General features: G+C 44.5%; 1 protein-coding gene across 1 annotated transcript in view; it reads right to left on the minus strand.

Annotated features, from left to right (window-relative positions):
* Nucleotides 1-22,384, minus strand: part of LOC124788831 (zinc carboxypeptidase-like) — a 97,007-nt gene that overhangs the window by 4,423 nt on the left and 70,200 nt on the right. The window contains exons 6-7 of the mRNA XM_047256113.1: nt 9,445-9,678; nt 5,844-5,928 (exon numbers count right to left, since the gene is read on the minus strand). Of these exons, the coding sequence (XP_047112069.1) occupies nt 5,844-5,928; nt 9,445-9,678 (319 nt within the window). The remainder of the gene's footprint in view (nt 1-5,843; nt 5,929-9,444; nt 9,679-22,384) is intronic.

Genomic DNA, 22,384 nt, shown 5'->3' on the forward strand with positions numbered 1-22,384 from the left:
CAGCTTGAAGGTGGTTTATATAACACAGTCAGGCACTTTATTGTGAACAGCAGAGTAATCACGTAGATGTAGATGTAGATGTCTTAGAAAGGTCTACTATTCTTCAACACTGAACCTACACCGTAGACAAAGCTGTTCCTATGTTGTGGGAATGCGGGTAAGATGGCCACTGTCCTACGCTGTGACTATTGTCTAAAACTGCATAGTGTGCGAACACCAAGATCGAGACTAACTCGATGCCTGAAAATACAAAGAGAGCAATCTTTACGATTGCGGATAGAATGAGCTCAATACGTAATCAAATAGCATTCCAAAGGACCGAGAAAAATGAGGTAACAGTTGTATTCGAGAACTGGTGTGGAGAGAAGTGTCAATCAATCTTTTGCCGGCTGAAGTGGCCGTGCGGTTAAAGGCGCTGCAGTCTGGAACCGCAAGACCGCTACGGTCGAAGGTTCGAATCCTGCCTCGGGCAAGGATGTGTGTGATGTCCTTAGGTTAGTTAGGTTTAACTAGTTCTAAGTTCTAGGGGACTAATGACCTCAGCAGTTGAGTCCCATAGTGCTCAGAGCCATTTGAACTATTCAATCAATCTTTTGGTCCATGTATTTATCTCCATTACGGAATCAAGATCCGTCCATACATGAAGTATTTGTTGCGACCATTGGGGTTGCGCCAGTTGAAAGCGGAACTCTGTGCTATGCAGGTAACATCTGCTATACGAATATGTAGTATCTGTTGTACCAGAAATATCCGAAGGAACACACACCACGCGTTTCTATAACTGATTTGCCTCGATGAACAATAAATCGGCCACCTCCTCTGCGGATGAACAACTACTTCCGACCTCTTGTGGGATCATCGAAGTAGCGAGCGTGGAGGACACGGTCGCGGACTGCCGACAGGTGTCGCTTCGAAGGAGTGTGGGTCGGCCGAGTGGCGCGCTGAGGTAGTTTACTCAACTAAGATAAACACTGCGTCTGGCTGGTGCAGTGGTTAACGCAACTGTCTCGAACGCAATAGACCTGGGTTCGAAACCTGGTTCGGCCTACAGTTTCGATCGCCACCACTGAATACGAAAAAAGATCTTGATGCACCTGACATCAATAGTCCCTCCCTTTCCTTTCTCCCCCCCCCCCCCCCCCCCAATCCCATCCACCTTCAGTTTACACAATAAATAATATCGCCGCCACTCTCTGAGTTGGTGTTTGCATATCTGCAGTGGCGGGGTATTATAGTGGTCATGTTACGTAGTCCACTAACTGCTTTTGTTATGTACATAACTCTTAGACGACTGACTATCAAACAACATTTAACTGTTTTGTGTCGTCTTACAGAATCACAGTATGAGGCTTAGTCAGAAGGTAATACTTTCAACTTTTTAAATTTTTATTTTACAAGAAAAGTAAATGCCACGTATTTAAGGTAACAGCTACAATATTCACGATTACTTTGTCACAGTTCAATATAATTACCACCTTCGTCCACAGTTTTTTTCACCTTGAGGAAGAGTATGTACACACTTGCGGTAAAAATGATGACTGTGCTTTCTCATCCACTGGTAAACGGAATTTTTTAAGGTCTCCACGTCTTCAAAGTGATCCCCCCGAACAAAAATCTTAGAGTGGGCCGAATTGATGCCCTGCAACAGACTGAGTGCAACTACACTGACGAAGGAAGAATTACAATACTAAGAAGGAGTTGTGCGACATAAAAGTAAGTTGGTAGGCGTGTTTCTACACCTGATGGATGATGTTTACCGAAAATTTGTGCCAGTCGCGAATAGCAGCACTATGAGGATGCAAATCAGGTTTACTTTAAATGTACGTTGTAACTGTCGTGATGGTTAGTTACCTTTGAGATTCGACGTGGTGAGTGGATGTTAGTCAAGGATGCATTTAAGACGACAAAGCCGCCATTATCAACACGTTATTGATTTTGAACGACATCGTGTAGGGTTACGAGAAACTGAATGTTCTTTCTGAGATTTTGCAGAAATACTTGGTAGGACAGTAGCCACTGTACGCGACTGCTGGCAGCGGTGGTCACGAGAATGTGTGGTCGCAAGAAGACCGGGCTTTAGACGGCGACGTGGCACAACCAAGAGGGTAGACCATCGTGTCCGACGTGTGGCTTTGGCACAACATACTGCATCAGCAGCAGCAATATGAGCAGAAGTAGGCACCATTGTGACACGACGAACTGTTACAGATCGCTTACTTCAAGGACAGCTCCCAGCCAGACGTCCTGCAGAGTGAATTCCGCTGACCTCAAACCCCCGCCATTTGCGACTTCACTGGTGTCAAGCGACAGCTCGTTAGAGGGCAGGGTGGAGGTCTGTTGTGTTTTCTGATGATCGCTGATTCTGCCTCGGTGCCAGTGATGGCCGTGTGTTGGTTGGGAGGAGGCCAGGTGAGCGCCTGCACCCAACCTGTGTGCGTGCTAGACACACTGGACGTACACGTGGAGTTACGGTATGGGATGCGATTTCGTGCGACAGGTAGAGCACTCTAGTGGTTATCTCACGCACCCTGACCGCAGATTTGTACGTCAGGCTGGTGATTCGACGTGTTATACTGTCTTTAATGAACAGCATTCCATGTTTTTTTTCCACAGGTTAACGCCCGCCCACATATCGATGTTGTAACCCATTGAGCTCTACGGAGTACCATGTTGCCTTGGCCTGCTCCATCACCACACATGTCTCCAATCGAGCCCACTGTCATACACAAAAGAGCATTAACCGTCCCTCTGTTGACCGACCAAGTGCAACAGGCATGGAACTCTATCCCACAAACTGACATCCAGCTCTTGTACAATACAATGCATGCACGATTGCGGTCACACAGGTTATTAATGCAGCAGCATTTCGTATTTGCAATGGTGAATCTCGCACCTACATTAACCTACGATCTTTCGCTATTAATCACTTAAAAATGTTACGCTGATATATGTTTTCCCGAAATTTCATTACTCTACATTGTGTTTTTTTTCCGTCAGTGTATTTTCCTTGCCTCTGTGTTGTCGTCGACATTTCCGGTACCCACCCTGCGCAAACATATGAGTAGCCCAGTTTTTCAATTGTGGACGTCGCATTCCCTTTAGCAGTGACTAATTGGAGATGGAAGTCATCTTTTGCTTCCAAGCGGCCGTCACGGATGGTTTGGTCGACACGGTGAATTCGTGACGTCACTCCAGGTCACCGCTCTGTGCAGCCAGCTGTGTTTGTCCTTCGGCGTATCTACAGTGCCGAACCCATCGTCTAATGCTGCTGACGTTCACCGTAGTATCTCCATAACATTATTAAGCCTTTCGTGAATACTGCTGGGCGTTTTATTTTCCGATGTATAGAATTCAACCACAGAATGCTGTCTTGCTGTCTGAATGTTGGCCATTTTCTGAACACATACAGTGCTGACATTTGCTGATGTAGGACGCTGTTATTGGAATGGACTGTGGACGAAGTTTTGGGGAAGAGCGCAAAATTAGTGATTCCTATATAACCTACTTAATGAAGAAGGCATCCATTTTTAGTGGCCCTCATACAATAAATTATGATGACACACTTTATTTACACACTTCCAAAATCTTCAAATGTCACTGCAGTACAAGCAATAGATAGTTTTAGTACGTCCATAACATGTATTGCGATATCCAAACCAGTTTGACGAAGGATAGTGTAGAACACGAGTACTTACACATTTATTTTTAATATGTGAAGCTTACACAATCTACCGCTGTTGTAAGATCTGAACGTGACTGCCTTGTGCAGTTGAGAAAGCTCATCAAATATAAGTGTACTGTGGTTGTATCATATATTATGTAAGTTTCTTTGCGAAATTTCGCTGTACGTCAAATCCGTTACTCTTAAACCGCTCATACAGATATACTCGAAACCACTCACGTGATGGAATTGCAGCGCTTGTTTCCATGTTTCCACTTTTTGTGACTGCTCTTCGTTGAGTAAATATGATGTTACCCTAAATTTTCGGGGCGCATAAGATACACCAGTGATTCCCGGTCTCTGTGTACTTAGGCTTTTAGTCCAGGTACATCGATTAACACTCCTCCGTAATTGTAGTTGTTATGTTATATGATTATTTCACTTTTCACGAGTGCTGTTGTTTTAGGTTATATTAAGTAAAAGTTTTCTCTCAGAAATGTTTCAAAAGTACAAGAAATACGCTAAAGTTATAGGAAAACTAAATAGCAGTACATGTGTTTTTAAGAAGTACGGTGCAACCCTTCTTCGAACATGTACACAAGTGCGAAGGATGAGGCATTGCAGTGACTACATCTGCCAAGAAATACAGGAAAGGTATCCGCAACAGCGAATATGAACCACAGTCGATTGTATACTGGAATGACGACACTGCAAATTCGTGCCGGCCCCGTACTCGAAACCGGATTTCCCGCTTTACGCGAGCGGTCGCCTTAACTGTTTCGGCTGTTCGTGCACGAATCACAGCCAGGCTTAAACTTCAATTTGCCGTCGTCCATGTGTCACAGCCCGCACTCAAACACTACGCATAATCTCGTTCAGGAAGAACACGTGTGTTGAGAATCGAGGGCCTGTTATTCGCGAATAAATATGAAATAGTAGTGCCTGTGTTATTAAGAAGTACGATGTAACGTTCCTTAGGACATGCATGCAGGAACAGGCACTGCAGCGGCTACAGTTGTCAAGAAATATAGGAAATACACTCCCAAGTGCGAATGTGAACCATCTTCCCTGGGACTCGAAACCAGATTTCCCTCAACACGCGAGCGGTTGCCTCAACCGCTTCAGCTGTCCGTGCATGAATCATGGCCGAACCCGGACTTCCACATACATGAATGTCCGAAGAACTATTGCATCGTACTTCTTGATAACACAGGCACTACCACTTCGCATTTATTCGCCAACATCAGACCTTTGAATGTCAATAAATATGTCCTTGCTTGACGGGAATATACGTAACGTACGAGTACAGGTTGTGATACAAGGGGGACGACATATGGAAGTTTTGATCTGACCGTGATTCGTACACGGACAGCCGATGGGGTTAAGGCGACCACCCACTTGAAGCGGGATATCCGGGTTCGGGTCCTAGTCCGGCTCAAATTTTCGCTGTCGTCATTCGAATATAGAGCAGATGTTTCATATTTACAATTGCGAATACATATTAATAGGAAGTTAAAGAGACATCAGTCGGTCGTGGGCTACTCAGACATACGTGTCTCCTTACATACCTGGTAGTAATACGATTCTAACGTGAGGAGACCATCGATCGCCTCGTATGGATCTGCAGTGACATGACGGGAAGTTCGTCAAATACTTGTGTTCGTCATTTGCGGCGGCTTAAGCGTGTGCAAACATTATCTCTGCATTATTGAAGACTCAATCTCCACATCGTTCATCTCGAAAATCCGGAATCTTTAACCCAATCCTCTTTCATAGATTATCGCAGTACGTTCGTAGACGGTTCGCCCACGATCTGTGCCATGTTCACTACATACACGACTGTAACAGACTGCTGAGACAATGTATTCACACTCGCGGCATACACCGCATCTAGCGGTAGCATTCGGTCGTCAAAATGTAAATATTCAAATGAGACAATCTGTCCAGTGACTTTTACTTATTCCTCTCAGAGTGCTGTACTTATTTAGGAAGGTAATAACATTACACAATCCTGGATAAATAAATTTTGTTGTGAATCCCTACGACAAAATAATTATTTCCAAGCAAATATTATTCCAAATAATCATGTGTACTAGATTTAGGCTGCAATTATTTGCATACATACTCGAGATAATTTAAGTTTGTTTTGCACTCTGTGGAGCGATAACATTGCCATACTTACAGAGGAGGTCCTGCACGGTGCCGACTGTGTAATTGGTGCCGTACCTGGCCGCCAATGCATCCCGGGCCCTTTCAGCCATTTCGAGCTGTAAAGAAAATAGGACGTTAGTATTCCATTTTGTGTCACTCAAAGTGAAGAATCAACTGCTGTAATTTCAGTATCAGATTCTGGTTTTGTTTACACGACTTGGGGGGGGGGGGGGCTAGAGGAGGATGAGGACATGGACAACGAGACAACGAGACGGGGGAGGAGGATATGCGCAGGAACAGGGGGCAGAAGAAGCAGCAAATAAGTAAATTTTATTTATCGCATTTACAGAGCATCATATGAAGAATAGTCCGCAGCTCGTGGTCGTGTGGTAGCGTTCTCGCTTCCCGCGCTCGGGTTCCCGGGTTCGATTCCCGGCGGGGTCAGGGATTTTCTCTGCCTCGTGATGACTGGGTGTTGTGTGGTGTCCTTAGGTTCGTTAGGTTTAAGTAGTTCTAAGTTCTAGGGGACTGATGACCATAGATGTTAAGTCCCATAGTGCTCAGAGCCATTTGAACCATTTGAACCATATGAAGAATATACTGTTAAATGGGCAGGTGATACAACTGTATATGGTGTCCGAAATTTAGTACGCAGCTGACACCTTTGGCAGCAACAATGGCTGCGTCCCGACTAAGCATCAAATCGAACTGAGCTTGAATAACAGGTACCGGCACATTACGCTCTGCTCCTTCAGTTGTACGCCAGAGTTTACAACAGGAACTGCCAAGTGGCAGTCTCGCGGCCTCCGATCAAATGTTTTCAGTGCATGAGGGATATGGAGAAGGTGCTGGTCACGGAAACAGTAAAACACCTTCTGTATCGATACAAGTCATGACAGAAGGAGCAAAATGCGGTCTTGCGCCATCTTACTGAAATATAATGTCACAAAACTCCGGAAGATAGTTAACAGCCATAAAACGACATAAATGTAACAGCTGCTGTCGAAATTATCGGCTATGTGAACGGGAGATGATTGTGTTCAGTGGTTTCCCATACAATCGTGGCAGGTGTTGAGCTCGAATGATCAACGTTGGTGCTCCTCGAAGTCTGTACACGCGCATACTTCCATTGTCATTTGACGCACGACTGCCGTAACAACGATAGCTGTTTTTACAGTCGATGTCGCTCCAGGGGTCGTCGAACCGTCCGTGTGGACACTTGTCTTCCTACAAATAGGCCCAACTCAATTTACGCGACCTGTCTTTACGATCCTCCGGCAGAACTATCAATATGTCTGCTCTCGAGCGTCCTTTCCGCGTGGGGCTATTGAAATGCTGCATGGCGTTGATCATGGCTCTCCAGAGCCCATCGATTCCATATTAGCATGACGCTCTACCAACGCGGGCGGTAACACCGCAGTCTCGACAGGGCATGGTCTTGCCGCTGTCGAATTATGAGACATTTCTCCTTCTTACACAAGGCACAACACAATATCACAAATTCGATGTTAAATGCGAATTCTGAACGAGAAGCCTGCTGTAAAATCTTTCCTTACCTCCAGAATGTAGATGTTGTTACTCCTGCCTACTTTAATCGCTAGCACAAAAACGCTAATCGTTTGCGTATCCAAGTATGTAGTCGTCTTCATTCCAGTTTGCGTTTGTTGATCACCGCAACCATGATTTAGCAAATTTAATCGCCAGGAGTGTATATTTTATGAATGATAAGGTACAGCTGTCATCAACGTGAAGATTCGTGTAAACGCTACAGTGGTTTACCAGGTCTGGTGTCCTACTGAAGGTGGACGCCCTCACTGGCTCCGACCTCTGGACTGAGTTCAGTTACAGCGAGACTTACAATGCAACGTGGCTTCTAGCTTGTGATCTGTTCGCTTCAAATAACTCAATAAAAAGGAGATCACATCAAAGTTTTGTGAGGAATATTAACGCAAATATGAAGGTAAAACAGCTGGTTTGTGAAAAACAACCAGCCACTGACATACCAAATTCGCATAAGGCTAATGAAACTCAGCGCTGTTAGGAGCAGGGAAAAATACAATTGAAGCACATGCAATGAACGAAGTTTCGTAGACTTGTAGACGCGCTTCTACATCATACCTATGCAAAGCTCACTTCTTTTCAGCCACTTACAATAACTTTCTATCAGCACATCAGCACACATCCTTCCAAATATGGCAGCAATTACAAGCGCTTAGCGCTGACCTATTCCACCTTCAGTGAGCCACAAAATGCCGCAGCCCACTACGGTTAAAACGGCCAGCTCAACAGCGCTGCAGCGTGCAACTTCCTCTCACGCAGAGCAACATATATTTTACTTGAACTCTGTAGCCGGATGCGCGTCGCGTCGCCATTGAAAGAAGCGATAACGGAAAGCAAAGTTCGACGTGCGATGGCTTAATAGCACGTCAGAACATTGCTCGGCTTTCACTGCTGTCTACTACACGTTTTAAAGTATACTTCGGCACCAAGGCTCATCGCCCCTACCGTAAACTCAGCTTCGATGAAGCACAGCAATCCGCTCTTGGTAAATCACTATACTCACTTGCCCGTCCAAAATTGTCTCCACCGGTTCGCGCTTTCATCCTTTAGGCTTCGGCCCACCTTGCGGCGAGCGATACATCGTGGGCCGATTGCCACATTCTCTCCAATCGACTACAGACCGCCTCACTTGCGTGCAACTTTCAGTTTTACACATTAACAAATCGTTGCCAGAAGAGAAACAATCACAACTCTTTCCGTGTTTCATAGTGTTTATCTCATTGTTCAGGGTCCACAGTGTTGATATTTCGGCAGTTTTAATTTACCCGAAGTTTGTGGCGGGATACCCATCGTATCGGCATTGAAAGAAGCGATAGCGGAAAAAAATTCGAGGTTTAGACTCTTTAATTGTGTTACAATATTATTTTTTGATTTTATTTTCTTTTACTAATCCGTAACTGCCTCGCCTTAGCTGATCATTTAATTTCCTTCTGAGTCTATGTTCCTATTGTTTCAGCATTTACTGTCTTTGAATTCTCTCTCCTCTCAGAAGTTTCTCTGTAGTAATAGCGTGGGCATTGGTCTCAGAGCAGAAGTATTTGTCGCCATCTGGGGAAATTTTTTGCTTATCCTCGCCACTATAATAGACTAAACCTTTGGTTGCACAACAGATGGATCATTCCATGAGAATTGCCAACTGTCACAATATTGTTGTAAAATATGGGCACTTAACACGAGTAGACACACAGAGAAATCAGACTGAAAAATTTTACAGAAGACAAATAATTGAAAACAAGCTGCCTGATGTACCTGTATGAAAAGACGGAAGTGAGAGGAGAGAATAGAGTTTAACGTCCCACCAATAGAGCGATTAACGGAGATGGCGCACAAGCTCGAGTTACGAAAGGGGGGGAAGGTAATCGGCCTTCTCAGAGGAACCATCCCGGACTTTGCCCTGAACGTTTTACTTAAATTATGGATAACCTCTGGACAGCCGAACGGAGATTTGGATCGTCGTCCTCCCGTCCAAAGAGCTAACCTCCGCGAGTGATGACTCGGTAAGAGGTGAAAGTTACCGACACAGCGAGTACTTGGTTCATTAGTGAAGTGCAGTATTGAAAAGAAGGTCTCACCAGTTCGTCGTGATTGGTGGCCACTTCGTCAGGCACGCCATATGGAAACAAGATCATCTGGCCGTAAGCGTGGAAGCTGCCGTAAAACACCAGCACGCCGGAGTCGTACCCCGTCAGCGTCTTGGCGAAAGTCGCTGTCTCGTACTCCGAGAACGCCACTGGCCCAGGGTAGTTGTCTGCACAGAAGTCCTCGCTGGTACCGTCTTCTGCCAAAAGACGGTACCGCTCATATTTCTGGACGAGAATCGGTTTTCATATACAACAATGACAAATTGTGCTTGATCTTGGGACATGGTTAAATCAGTAAGACATGCAGGATCATGAAGATCATTTAGAGTCGAATATAACATCTACGAAGCATCAAGGAAAGATTTCCACAAAAGTATTAACATAAAAAAAACTGTCACGTCACAGACAGACAACTACGTGAAGTTGTGGACGACGTGTTAGGCCACCTATCGCCAGACCTATTGACTAGATTCGACAGAGCAACCATCGAGATGGTATCGGTAACAACCATTCATAGGTTGTATTAACGACATGAAAATCTTCTTCGCCATCACCATTCATATCTGCATCGTCATGTGTCTTCACCGCATTCATCATCACCAACTGCCGTCACTGGCTATTGGGCTCTGTAGACATGTTTTGGCTGTTGTCTCATATAATTTCTATTATTTCCACTACGTTCGTGCTGCCACCGTTACTGCCTTTCATTTTATCAGTCTTCACACCACCATCACCTCCAGGGAGACATATATAAGCAAAATCGTTCAAATGGCTCTGAGCACTATGGGACTTAACTTCAGAGGTCATCAGTCCCCTAGAACTTAGAACTACTTAAACCTAACTAACCTAAGGACATCACACACATCCATGCCCGAGGCAGGATTCGAACCTGCGACCGTAGCGGTCGCGCGGTTCCAGACTGTAGCGCCTAGAACCGCTCGGTCACTCTGGGCGGCATATATTAAGCAGCTGAAGTGCTTCGTCACAACCATAGTCTTGAGTATCCATCACCCTGTCGCCTCTCTTTCTCTGGCCGTCTTGATGTACCAAAATTCACAATTTCAAAATCATTTACACTCATCCACTGCCACATTCAGCTTTATCCTATTTTCATTATCGTGCCCATTCTTCCTACCTCTTCATCTTTTCTTAACATCCCCATCTCAAACCCAAGACTAATGACCATGTCAACCTGTTACTTTTTAGTCAGTAGTCCATAATTTTATATCGCACCATCATCATCACGAGCACGACTACCATCCTCAACTGCACCCATGTGATTTGCACCAGCATCGTCATCGGCAGCCACATTAAATTCATCATCAACAGCTTCCATCCCACCAGTTTCATCCCAGATATCCATGCCATGATTAAATCAACTTATCGTACGTCCCAAACCACAGAGCAATTAATATCCCAGCAAACCTCTTCCAAAACGTCTAAAATACCACAACAAAGTTCTGGACTCAACACAGTCTATGGATTCATGAACTTCATTCCACCACTATTCATACAGTTTCTCCAAGACATGCCTTTGTCCTGTCCAGTCTTCAACCAAAATTCTTTAACCCAACGTCCGTATCCCAATTTGGACATAAATCGAATCGTAGTATGTAAAGATGTAAAAACGTCGTGATCGTGAATTTCATTAACCATGAATTCGACTCCAAGCCTTAACATTTGGTCCCCATGCTTCCTTGCTCCCTATAGCATCACATCATGGAAAACAACTAAACCCTCACCACCTCAAACATCATCATACCTCACTGCTGAGGTCAAAAAGGAAGACTTGGAGATCACCAAAGGAAAGACTGAGACAGACACCTCAGTCAGAAAATTCCCCTGCATCTGTAAGACCTCTGGAACCAGATTGCTAGTCCGATATTTCTTGAAAATCGATCACAGCGTTATAATAGCGCCCTCATTTATCACTGAAGGCACCACATTAAACCATACAACTCTTAAGCACAATCATAGCAAAGCCTCAAATATCTTACAACGACCCCCTCTCTCATGACCCACTTATCTTCGTTGCAAAGCCAATCAATTCTTGAAGAAATAGCCAAATCCACAATCCGCAGCCCTGTGTAACGTCTTCAACCAGACTAACCTGACTGCAAACTAAGAATCCTCTCATCAGACCTGAAATAACAACTCTTTGCCTTATCCAATAATCTCTGCAACCACACAAGATGTTACATCTTGCACCCACAACTGAATACACAACCTGATTTGTAACCATATTGCTCCGAAACGTCCTTCCATTTAAGCGATCCGATACCTAATAACAAATCTCAAGGATAGCTCGCTCAACATTTCACCTCAGTGCCACTCCCACATACTCCCACATTTCACTTTCTCCCATCTACATAGTCTTGTGTAAAGTCAGTCTGATCTCAGCCTGCACAGCATCGCTGTCCCCAGCATCCCTGTCCTCCTGCACTCACTTGCTACCATAACGATAGCCAGATTCTGTTCTTTTACACCAGTCCTCACAACACTTACTTACTTCCCTAAGCTATATTTTCACCTTTGCAATCTACCCACATCCCAGTGTTTTTTTCCATCCCACAATTCCATTCCATCCGAATTTTTTTAAAGGAGCTGAAGACAAACTCCAATCCCATTACAGCAGCTCCAACAGATCATCAACAGGTTACAACGCAAACTCTGTTACTATAGCAGCGTTCACCGCCAAACGACCACTCGGTAATTCACACATTTTTACCATCCCTTTAATTTTTGTGCACAATTTTACTGAAATCATATCTGTACAGTAGAAGAGTAGACACTTCTCTGCTGACAGCCCTCTTTCGGAGAGTGAAACAACAATAAAGGAAGAAAAACACAGGAAAACGTTCGTAGGAACAGAGAAGAAATAATGAGGTGTTCCTGCCGGCCGCGGTGGTCTCGCGGTTCTAGGCGCGCAGTCCGGAACCGTGCGACTGCTACGGTCGCAGGTTCGAATCCTGCCTCGGACATGGATATGTGTGATGTCCTTAGGTTAGTTAGGTTTAAATAGTTCTAAGTTCTAGGGGACTGATGACCACAGCAGTTGAGTCCCATAGTGCTCAGAGCCATTTGAACCATTTTTGAGGTGTTCCTGGACGAAGATTAGTTTGCTTTCGCGATACATCTTGGTAACAGAAAATCAATAGTCATCTGCCGCTTAGTCCTGGACAGAATATAAGGGCTTTGCAGCTGGTAAATACGCACGGAAATGTCAAACGTCTTGGGATATCTCCTAATAGCGTTGAGCCGGTGTTGTTGTTGTTGTGGTACTCAGTCCTGAGATTGGTTTAATGCAGCTCTCCATGCTACTCTATCCTGTGCAAGCTTCTTCATCTTCCAGTACTTACCGCAACCTACATCCTTCTGAATCTGCTTAGTGTATTCATCTCTTGGTCTCCCTCTACGATTTTTACCCTCCACGCTGCCCTCCAATGCTAAATTTGTGATCCCTTGATGCCTCAGAACATGTACTACCAACCGGTCCCTTCTTCTTCTCAAGTTGTGCCACAAACTCCTCTTGTCCCCAATTCTATTCAGTACCTCCTCGTTAGTTATGTGATCTACCCATCTAATCGAAGCATTCTTCTGTAACACCACATTCCGAAAGCTTCGATTCTCTTCTTGTCCAAACTATTTATTGCACATGTTTCACTTCCATACATGGCTACACTCCATACAAATACTTTCAGAAACGGCTTTCTGACTCTTAAATCTGTACTCGATGTTAACAAATTTCTCTTCTTCATAAACGCTTTCCTTGCCATTGCCAGTCTACATTTTATATCCTCTTTACGTCGACCATCATCAGTTATTTTGCTCCCCAAATAGCAAAACCACTATCTACTTTAGGTGTCTCATTTCCTAATCTAATTCCCTGAGAATCACCCGACTTAATTCGACTACATTCCATTATTCTCGTTTTGCTTTCGTTGATGTTCATCTTATATCATCCTTTCAAGACACTGTCCATTCCGTTCAACTGCTCTTCCAAGTCCTTTGCTGTCTCTGACTGAATTACAATGTTATCGGCGAACCTCAAATTTTTTATTTCTTCTCCATGGATTTTAAAACCTACTCCGAATTTTTCTTTTGTTTCCTTTACTGCGTGCTCAATATACAGATTGAATAACATCGGGGAGAGGCTACAACCCTGTCTCACTCCCTTCCCAACCGCTGCTTCCTTTTCATGCCCCTCGACTCTTATAACTGCCATCTGGCTTATGTACAAATTGTAAATAAACTTTCGCTCCCTGTATTTTACCCATGCCACCTTCAGAATTTGAAAGAGAGTATTCCCGTCAACATTGTTAACAGCTTTCTCTAAGTCTACAAATGCTGGAGACGTAGGTTTGCCTTTCCTTAATCTTTCTTCTAAGATAAGTCGTAAGGTCAGTATTGCCTCACGTGTTCCAACATTTCTACGGAAATCCAAACTGATCTTCCCCGAGGTCGGCTTCTACCAGTTTTTCCATTCGTCTGTAAAGGATTCGCGTTAGTATTTTGCAGCTGTGACTTATTAAACTGATAGTTCGGTAATTTTCACTTCTATCAACACCTGATTTGGTTCAAATGGCTCTGAGCACTATGGGACTCAACTGCTGAGGTCATGAGTCCCCTAGAACTTAGAACTACTTAAACCTAACTAACCTAAGGACATCACAAACGTCCATGCCCGAGGCAGGATTCGAACCTGCGACCGTAGCGGTCTTGCGGTTCCAGACTGCAGCGCCTTTAACCGCACGGCCACTTCGGCCGGCCAACACCTGATTTCTTTGGGATTGAAATCATTATATGCTTCTTGAAACCTGAGGGTATTTCGCCTGTCGCATTCATCTTGCTCACCAGATGGTAGAATTTTGTTATGACTGGCTCTCCCAAGGCCGTCAGTAGTTCTAATGGAATGTTGTCTACTCCCAGGGCCTTGTTTCGACTCGGGTCTTTCAGTACTCTGTCAAACTCTTCACGCAGTATCGTATCTCCCATTTCATCTTCATCTACGTCCTCTTCCATTTCCATAATATTGTCCTCAAGTACATCGCCCTTGTATAGACCCCCTATATACTCCTTCCACCTTTCTGCTTTCCCGTCATTGCTTAGAACTGGGTTTCCAACAGAGCTCTTGATATTCATAGAAGTGGTTCTCTTTTCTCCAAAGGCCTTTTTAATTTTCCTGTAGGCAGTATCTGTCTTCCACCAGTGAGATAAGCCTCTACTTCCTTACATTTGTCCTCTAGCCATCCCTGCTTAGCCATTTTGCACTTCCTGTCGATCTCATTTTTGAGACGTTTGCGTTCGTTTTTGCCTGCTTCATTTACTGCAATTTTATATTTTCTCCTTTCATCTATTAAATTCAATATTTTTTCTGTTACCCAAGGATTTCTACGAGCCCTCGTCTTTTTACCTATTTGATCCTCTGCTGCCTTCACTACTTCATCCCTCAGAGCTACCCATTCTTCTTCTACTGCATTTCTTTCCCCCATTCCTGTCAATCATTCCCTTATGCTCTCCCTGAAACTCTGTATAACCTCTGGTTTAGTCAGTTTAACCAGGTCACATCTCCTTAAATTCCCACCTTTTTGCAGTTTCTTCAGTTTTAATCTACAGTTCATAACCAATAGATTGTGGTCAGAGTCCACATCTGCCCCTGGAAATGTCTTACAATTTAAAACCTGGTTCCTAAATCTCTGTCTTACCATTATATAATCTATCTGATTTCTTCCAGTATCTCCAGGATTTTTCCATGTATACAACCTTCTTTCATGATTCTTGAACAAAGTGTTAGCTATGATTAAGTTATGCTCTGTGCAAAGTTCTACCAGACTGCTTTCTCTTTCATTTCTTACCCGCAATCCATATTCACCTACTATGTTTCCTTCTCTCCCTTTTCCTACTCTCAAATTTCAGTCACCCATGACTATTAAATTTTCGTCTCCGTTCACTAGCTGAATAATTTCTTTTATCTCATCATACATTTCATCAATTTATTCAAAAATTATCTCTGAGCACTGTGGGACTTAACATCTATGGTCATCAGTCCCCTAGAACTTAGAACTACTTAAACCGAACTAACACCTAAGGACATCACACAACACCCAGTCATCACGGGGCAGAGAAAATCCATGACCCCGCCGGGAATCGAACCCGGGCACCCGCGTGTGGGAAGCGAGAACGCTACCGCACGACCACGAGCTGCGGACTCATCAATTTATTCATCATCTGCAGAGCTAGTTGGCATATAAACTTGTACTACTGTAGTAGACGTGGGCGTCGTATCTATCTTCGCCACAATAATGCGTTCACTATGATCTTTGTAGTAGCTTACCCGCCCTCCTATTTTTTATTCATTCTTAAACCTACTCCTACGTTAACCCTACTTGATTTTGTATTTATAACCCTGTATTCACCTGACCAAAAGTCTTGTTCCTCCTGCCACCGAACTTCACTAATTCCCACTATATCTAACTTTAACCTACCCATTTCCCTTTTTGAATTTTCTAATCTACCTGCGCGATTAAGGGATCTGACATTCCACCCTCCGATCCGTAGAACGCCAGTTTTCTTTCTCCTGATAACGACGTCCTCTTGAGTAGTCCCCGGCCGGCCGAAGTGACCGTGCGGTTGTAGGCGCTGCAGTCTGGAACCGCGAGACCGCTACGGTCGCAGGTTCGAATGCTGCCTCATGCATGGATGTGTGTGATGTCCTAAGGTTAGTTAGGTTTAACTAGTTCTAAGTTCTAGGGGACTAATGACCTCAGCAGTTGAGTCCCGTAGTGCTCAGAGCCATTTGAGTAGTCCCCACCCGGAGATCCGAATAGGGGCTATTTTACCTCCGAGATATTTTACCCAAGAGGACGTCATCATCATTTAACCATACAGTAAGGCTTCATGCCCTCGGGAAAAATTACGGCTGTGGTTTCCCCTTGCTTTCAGAGGTTCGCAGTACCAGCACAGCTGGGCCGTTTTGGTTATTGTCACAAGGCCAGATCGGTCAATCACCCAGACTGTTTCCCCAGCAACTACTGAAAAGGCTGCTGCCCCTCTTCAGGAACCACACGTTTGTCTGGCCTCTCAACAGATATCCCTCCGTTGTGGTTGCACCTACAGTACGGCCATCTGTATCGCTGAGGCACACAAGCCTCCCCACCAACGGCAAGGTCCATGGTTCATGATAGAAGGGGGGGGGGGGGGGGGGGGGGAGGGGGATGGTGGAGCCGGTACGGCATGCTATTTAAATTTTTTTCATTTTTTGAAACTACCCGCCTTTTCAGTACTCGCCGAGGTGATAATATCGAGATCGGATTGGAGTCTCTGGTCGGCGCTTATCTTTGGCAAGTTGGCTTCCCGCGCACCGCGAGGCGAACAGAAGGGGCTTGCGGAAAGTGAGCGCTGGACGGTGCCTGAGGACCGACGCCGGTGCCGGTGGGCGAGGCAGCTTGTTCGGTGGGCCCTGCGGAAGCAGTCGACTGGGACGGAACGCTCCAAGATCTCAGTGTATGGAGGGCCGGTGTGGTCCCGACGGCGATCATCGTGTGGTCATTCAACGGCTCAGAAGTTATTTCTTGGTTCTGTCCTTGGATTCCGACGAAAAATTACGGCAAGTTTGGTGTATGAGGTGATGAAAGGTGGCTACACTGAGCCACTGCGCCAAAGAGTATTATTAAGCCGCCTCCACAGTGCTTGTCCAGAGCTCGTAGTAGTCAGTGCCTGTCGAGGACTCGGGGTAGTCTGTGCTGAGATGTTGTAGTGAGGAGTGTTTGTTGAGATGTGGTAGTAGAGAATCGGTGTGGAGGTATATTGTAAGGATTAGAGTGATTTTCATCGATATAAATGAGGTAACAAACTCCGTTTCTTTTTATTTCAGTGTCCTAAATAATGCGTCATTACAGGTTCAGTCAACAAAGCATCTGGCGTGTGTTCTTGTATTAGATTTTAATTCTGCTTTCCTTACGCAATTATAGTATTTCTAATTTTCTTTTATCACGTCAGTAAAATTGGTATTTAAAAATTCTTGTCTTGTTGAAGAAGAACCGTGCCAGATGTGCGTTGAGTCATACTTCCACATACAGAACAGTTACATTTGTGCTTTGGTTTTGTAGGTTTTATAGTTGCTGGGGACTTAATTAATTAATTGTGTTAACGAAAATTTTCTTTCATTCTTTGTTGTTGTTCTTTGCAGTCAGATAGTGTAATAATACTAGTCAGGGCCAACCGTTTACGAGACACAGCGTAATCGGACATTCAGCGACGAAAAATAAAAAGTATTTTCAATTTTATTTAATTAAGCCCCCATGCAGTGACCGTAAGAATCCTAAAAAGGTGCACGTTCCTGGCGTGTATATTAGACTTGTGAGTGGTGTAAGCTTAGCTTCGGTACTGCAGTCTCCAGTTAGAGCGCTGCTTGGGAGGAGAGCGCTGATATGGGCATTGTCATATATTTAGCTGCTTTAAGATGAACGACTGTTTGGATCGAAGGTGGATCCAAGTGAAGGACCGAATCATTGCTTGTCTCATTAAGAAATCTAAGTCGGCCCCAAGTGTGTTAAACTTGTTATCTGCAGTTACAACTCTTAATCGACACTCTGGTCGTGTCCACTACTGAACTTCGGAGATACTGTTAAGTTTTTGCAGTAAGAGAAAGATTGACTGTGGAGTTTTCAGTCGGACGCTTATGAACTGTGTTAATTACAATTATCTTTCTATGGTATTTTACGGTTCTACTTGTCGTGGCGAAATCGCTGATATTATAGTAGCTTGGGAGGTCATTCTGTGCTTTGGTGTGCCTCTAAAAAATGGTTCAAATGGCTCTGAGCACTATGGGACTTAACATCTATGATCATCAGTCCCCTAGAACTTACAACTACTTAAACCTAACCAACCTAAGGACGTCACACAACACCCAGTCATCACGAGGCAGAGAAAATCCCTGACCGCGCCGGGAATCGAACCCGGGAACCCGGGCGTGGGAAAGGTGTGCCTCTCCCAAGAGTTTAAAGTCCCAAATATTTTGTTACTGCGTTGTTGAGGTTGCCTTGCAACAGTTGTTCATCTGTCTCTTATTTACCCCACCGTACTGCTGTTTGGTGCGGTGCGGTTTAGTCGGTGTTTTTAGTAGTACCTCATCTACTCCCTCGTCCTTTTTAAGATTTGTGAACCGCATCCACATCGATGTATAATCCTAGTATGCAAGTTGTGTAAGTTGGATGCGCCCTGTTAACGTTTTATTCGTCGTGGAAAATCTTTCCCGTGCCGCGTGTGATTCTGAAGGACAGCACGGAGCACAACGTCGCATGACCACGACGACATCAAAAGATATGTGTTGTATATTTTTTTAATGGCTGTAACCACTGAGCTTAAGAGTTGAATTGTGTTTTTTGATTTTGAAAGGAAAAGTATTATATACCTTGTTAATTATAACATTTATGCTTACTTATTTGTCATAATTCATTGGCGGTAGTGTGCATCACATGTAAGGATATCTATGGTGTAAAGTGTTTAAACGGAAGGAAAATATTTTGTGATACGGTGCGCATCGTAGAGGCTACGGGGTTTGAGTTTACGTCGATAGTAATCAGATTTTATTCCATTTAAGTTGTTCTAATTAAAAATTTTGTGATCAATATTTTATTGCCTTTAGAGATCACAGGTCATACCTGCAAAAAATTTGGTACTGCCATGTGGCGTTAGAATCTTTTATTTAATCCTGAATTATGCAATTTGTATATTTTTTCCTTTGCCTGAAAAGGGATTTTGAGTTTTAAGCGTTGTGAATTGATTCTGAGAGTTCTTCTTTGGTCTGTTAAAAGACTTCAGGAGCTTTCATTAACAAGCTATATCGAGGATCTTGTTGTTCATAATAACGAATGTTCACTCACTATTTTAAAATCAAGTTAATAAAGTTCTAAAATTTTAAAGGTAAAACAGGGGCTTTTATCAGAGAAACGGTGCCTGCCCGTACACCCCACAACTTCCACGTATTCAAAGCATTGGCCTTCGGGCATTGTCTGATGTTTTCCCCGGTATCTGTCCCAGCCAAAGTCTGTGGGGCCACGTCAATCGTGTCGGACCTCCTTTTTCCTGGCTTGGTGCAGTAACTCGATCTGGCATGGGCCCAACAAGTCCTTCGAAGTCCGCTGCATTAATACTGAGTCATGCTGCCTCTATAGTTGTCCATCATTGTGAAAGAGTTGCCGGTGCAGGATTTTGTCCCACAAATGTTCGATGAGATTCATGCCGAAAATTCTGGGTGGTCAACACATTCACTCGAATTGTCCAGAACGTTTCTGAAACCAGTCGATAACAATTGTGGCCCAGTGACAAGGCACAGTGTCATCCATAAAAAGTCCATCGTTGGTTGGGAACATGAAGCCGATGAATGGCTGCAAATGGTCTCCACGTAGCCAAACATAATCATTTCCAGTCAATGATCGGTTCAGTTGGACCAGAGGACCCAGACTATTGGAGCCACCAGCAGCTTGTGCAATGCCTTGTTGACAACTTGAGTTCATAGTTTCGTGGGATCTGCGCCACACTCAAACTATACCCTCAGCTCTTACCAAATGAAACCGGGGCTCAGCTGACCTGGACACGGTTTTCTAGTCGTCTAGCATCCAACTCATATGGTCACGACGAGAGACGCTGTAGGCGTTGTCGTACTGTTAGGAAAGGCACTCGAGTCGGTTGGTTGCTGCAATAGCTCATTAATGCCACATTTCGCTACACTGTAATAACGGGTATGTTCATCGTACGTCCCATATTGTTTTTGCCGTTACTTCACGTAGAGTTGCTTGTCTCTTAGCACTTTCGGTAACCGCTATGTCCCAGTTTTCCGCCGTCCCTTGTGACCAGCACGTAGTTTTTTGTCCTTTTCTACTTCCATGGTAAATTTTATGTTTGACTGGAGGCTGTTCAAGTGTCTTAGGAAGTCACTGAGCTGTTCTTCAACATGGCTCCACTCAACGAAAGTATCAACGACGTACCTGTACTACACCTTAGGTTTATAAGTCGCCGAGTCCAGTGCCTGTGCTTCGAAATGTTTCATGAAGAAGTCGGCCACCATCAGACTATGAGGACTACCCATGGCAACGCCTTCCAGCTGTTCGTAGAAATTGGCATTCCACGTGAAATAGCTAGTGATGAGACATCCATGGAAGAGCTTTTTGATCTCTTGCGGGAAAATGGAACCGATGTGCTCCAGAGCGTCACTAAGTGGCACTTTCGTAAACAACGGAACAACATCAAATTGACCCGGATGTCGTTTGGTAGAAGTTTCAGTTTCTTCAGCTTCTAATGAAATGTCCTAAGTCCTTTATGTATGTGTCTGTCTTCCCCACGTGTAGCTGGAGCAGAGAGGCCAAGTGTTTTGCCAGTTTATACGTCGGTGAGCTAGGAGCGCTAACAATCGGTCTTAGTGGAACGTTGTTCTTATGGATCTTAGGTAATCCATACAGCCGAAGTGGTAGTGCTTCCGTGTTGCGAAGTTTCTCTGTATGTTCGCCGGCAGAGAAGACGCCTTGATTAACAGATTCATATTCCGTGTGATTCGCTGCGTCGGATCTGCGCTTAGTTTTCCGTACGTCGTCGGAGATAATGGGTCTCGGATCTTTTGGTCATAATCTTCGGCCATTCATTACGACGGTCGCATTCCCCTTATCGACAGGCAGTACCAATATACTCTTGTCGGCGTTAAGATTCTTAAGAGCTTGTACCTCTTCTTTCTTCAGATTGCAAGCTGGTGGTTTAGCTCGGCGCAGTATCCTGGCTGTTTCAGTACGTATTTCTTCTGCACTTTCACAAGGAAGGGTCCGAATGGCCGCTTCGGTGTTAGCGATGATGTCCTCCACAGCTATTGTTCTCAGGATGATAGCGAAATTCCCTCCTTTTTGAAGAACAGACACTTCCTCTTCGGTCAATTGTCGTTCAGTGAGGTTGACCACTGTGTGTGACATGTCGGGAATCGCCTTGTCAGTCTGCTTCCCGCATCCCTCAAAATTTTTCTTCTGTCGCTCAGTTCAATGTTCGAGTTCATTCTGCATGCTCCTGTAAATGATGCTGTCGATCTTGTCCCAGTCGTCTCGATGCATTCTGCTACTTAGTTGATAGACAATGTCCAAAAGTTCCTGATCCGTTCTTGCCGAGTCTCTACGTGTTGTATAAATTCGCTCACGAAGAAAAACTCGTTCAATTCTGTCGTAGATACGATATTCTTGGGCGGTGATGAATAGGCGTTTACATTTCAAGAACTTGCGTGTAGCATCTTCATCTCTGCACCGCGAAAGGAAGGCGAGAGAGGACATCAATCGCGCTTTCTTCTTCCGTCGTTGGTCAAGGCGTCGGTACAATCTGAAAATCTCCTCCCCGTAGAGGCATAATGCAATATTTTTCAGGCTTTCGTGGGCAGTTGTTGACAAACTGCCTACTAGCTTCTGTCTCGGATTTTTCGACCGACGTTCGTCAAATGATTTTACTGACGTGGTATGGCAATTTCTACAAACAGCTGGAAGGCGTTGCCATGGGTAGTCCTCATAGTCTGATGGTGGCCGACTTCTTCATGGAACATTTCGAAGCACAGGCACTGGACTCGGCGTCTTGTAAACCTAAGGTGTGGTACAGGTACGTCGATGATACGTTCGTTGTGTCGAGCCAGGGTGAAGAACAGCTCGATGACTTCCTAAGACACTAGAACAGCCTCCAACATAAAATTTACGATGGAAGTAAAAAAGGACAAAAAACTGCCTTTTATAGACGCGCTGGTCACAAGGGACGGCGAAAAACTGGGACATAGCGTGTACCGAAAACCGACACACATGGACCGATACTTGCACAATCTATCAAACCACCACCCGAGCCAGAAAAGAGGCATGATTCATACGCTCGTAAAGCGAGCAGGGCGAATATGTGAGACGCAGCACCTCAAACGCGA

Source organism: Schistocerca piceifrons, chromosome 3, assembly GCF_021461385.2.
Source record: "Schistocerca piceifrons isolate TAMUIC-IGC-003096 chromosome 3, iqSchPice1.1, whole genome shotgun sequence".
In the NCBI taxonomy this organism is placed as follows: domain Eukaryota; kingdom Metazoa; phylum Arthropoda; class Insecta; order Orthoptera; family Acrididae; genus Schistocerca; species Schistocerca piceifrons.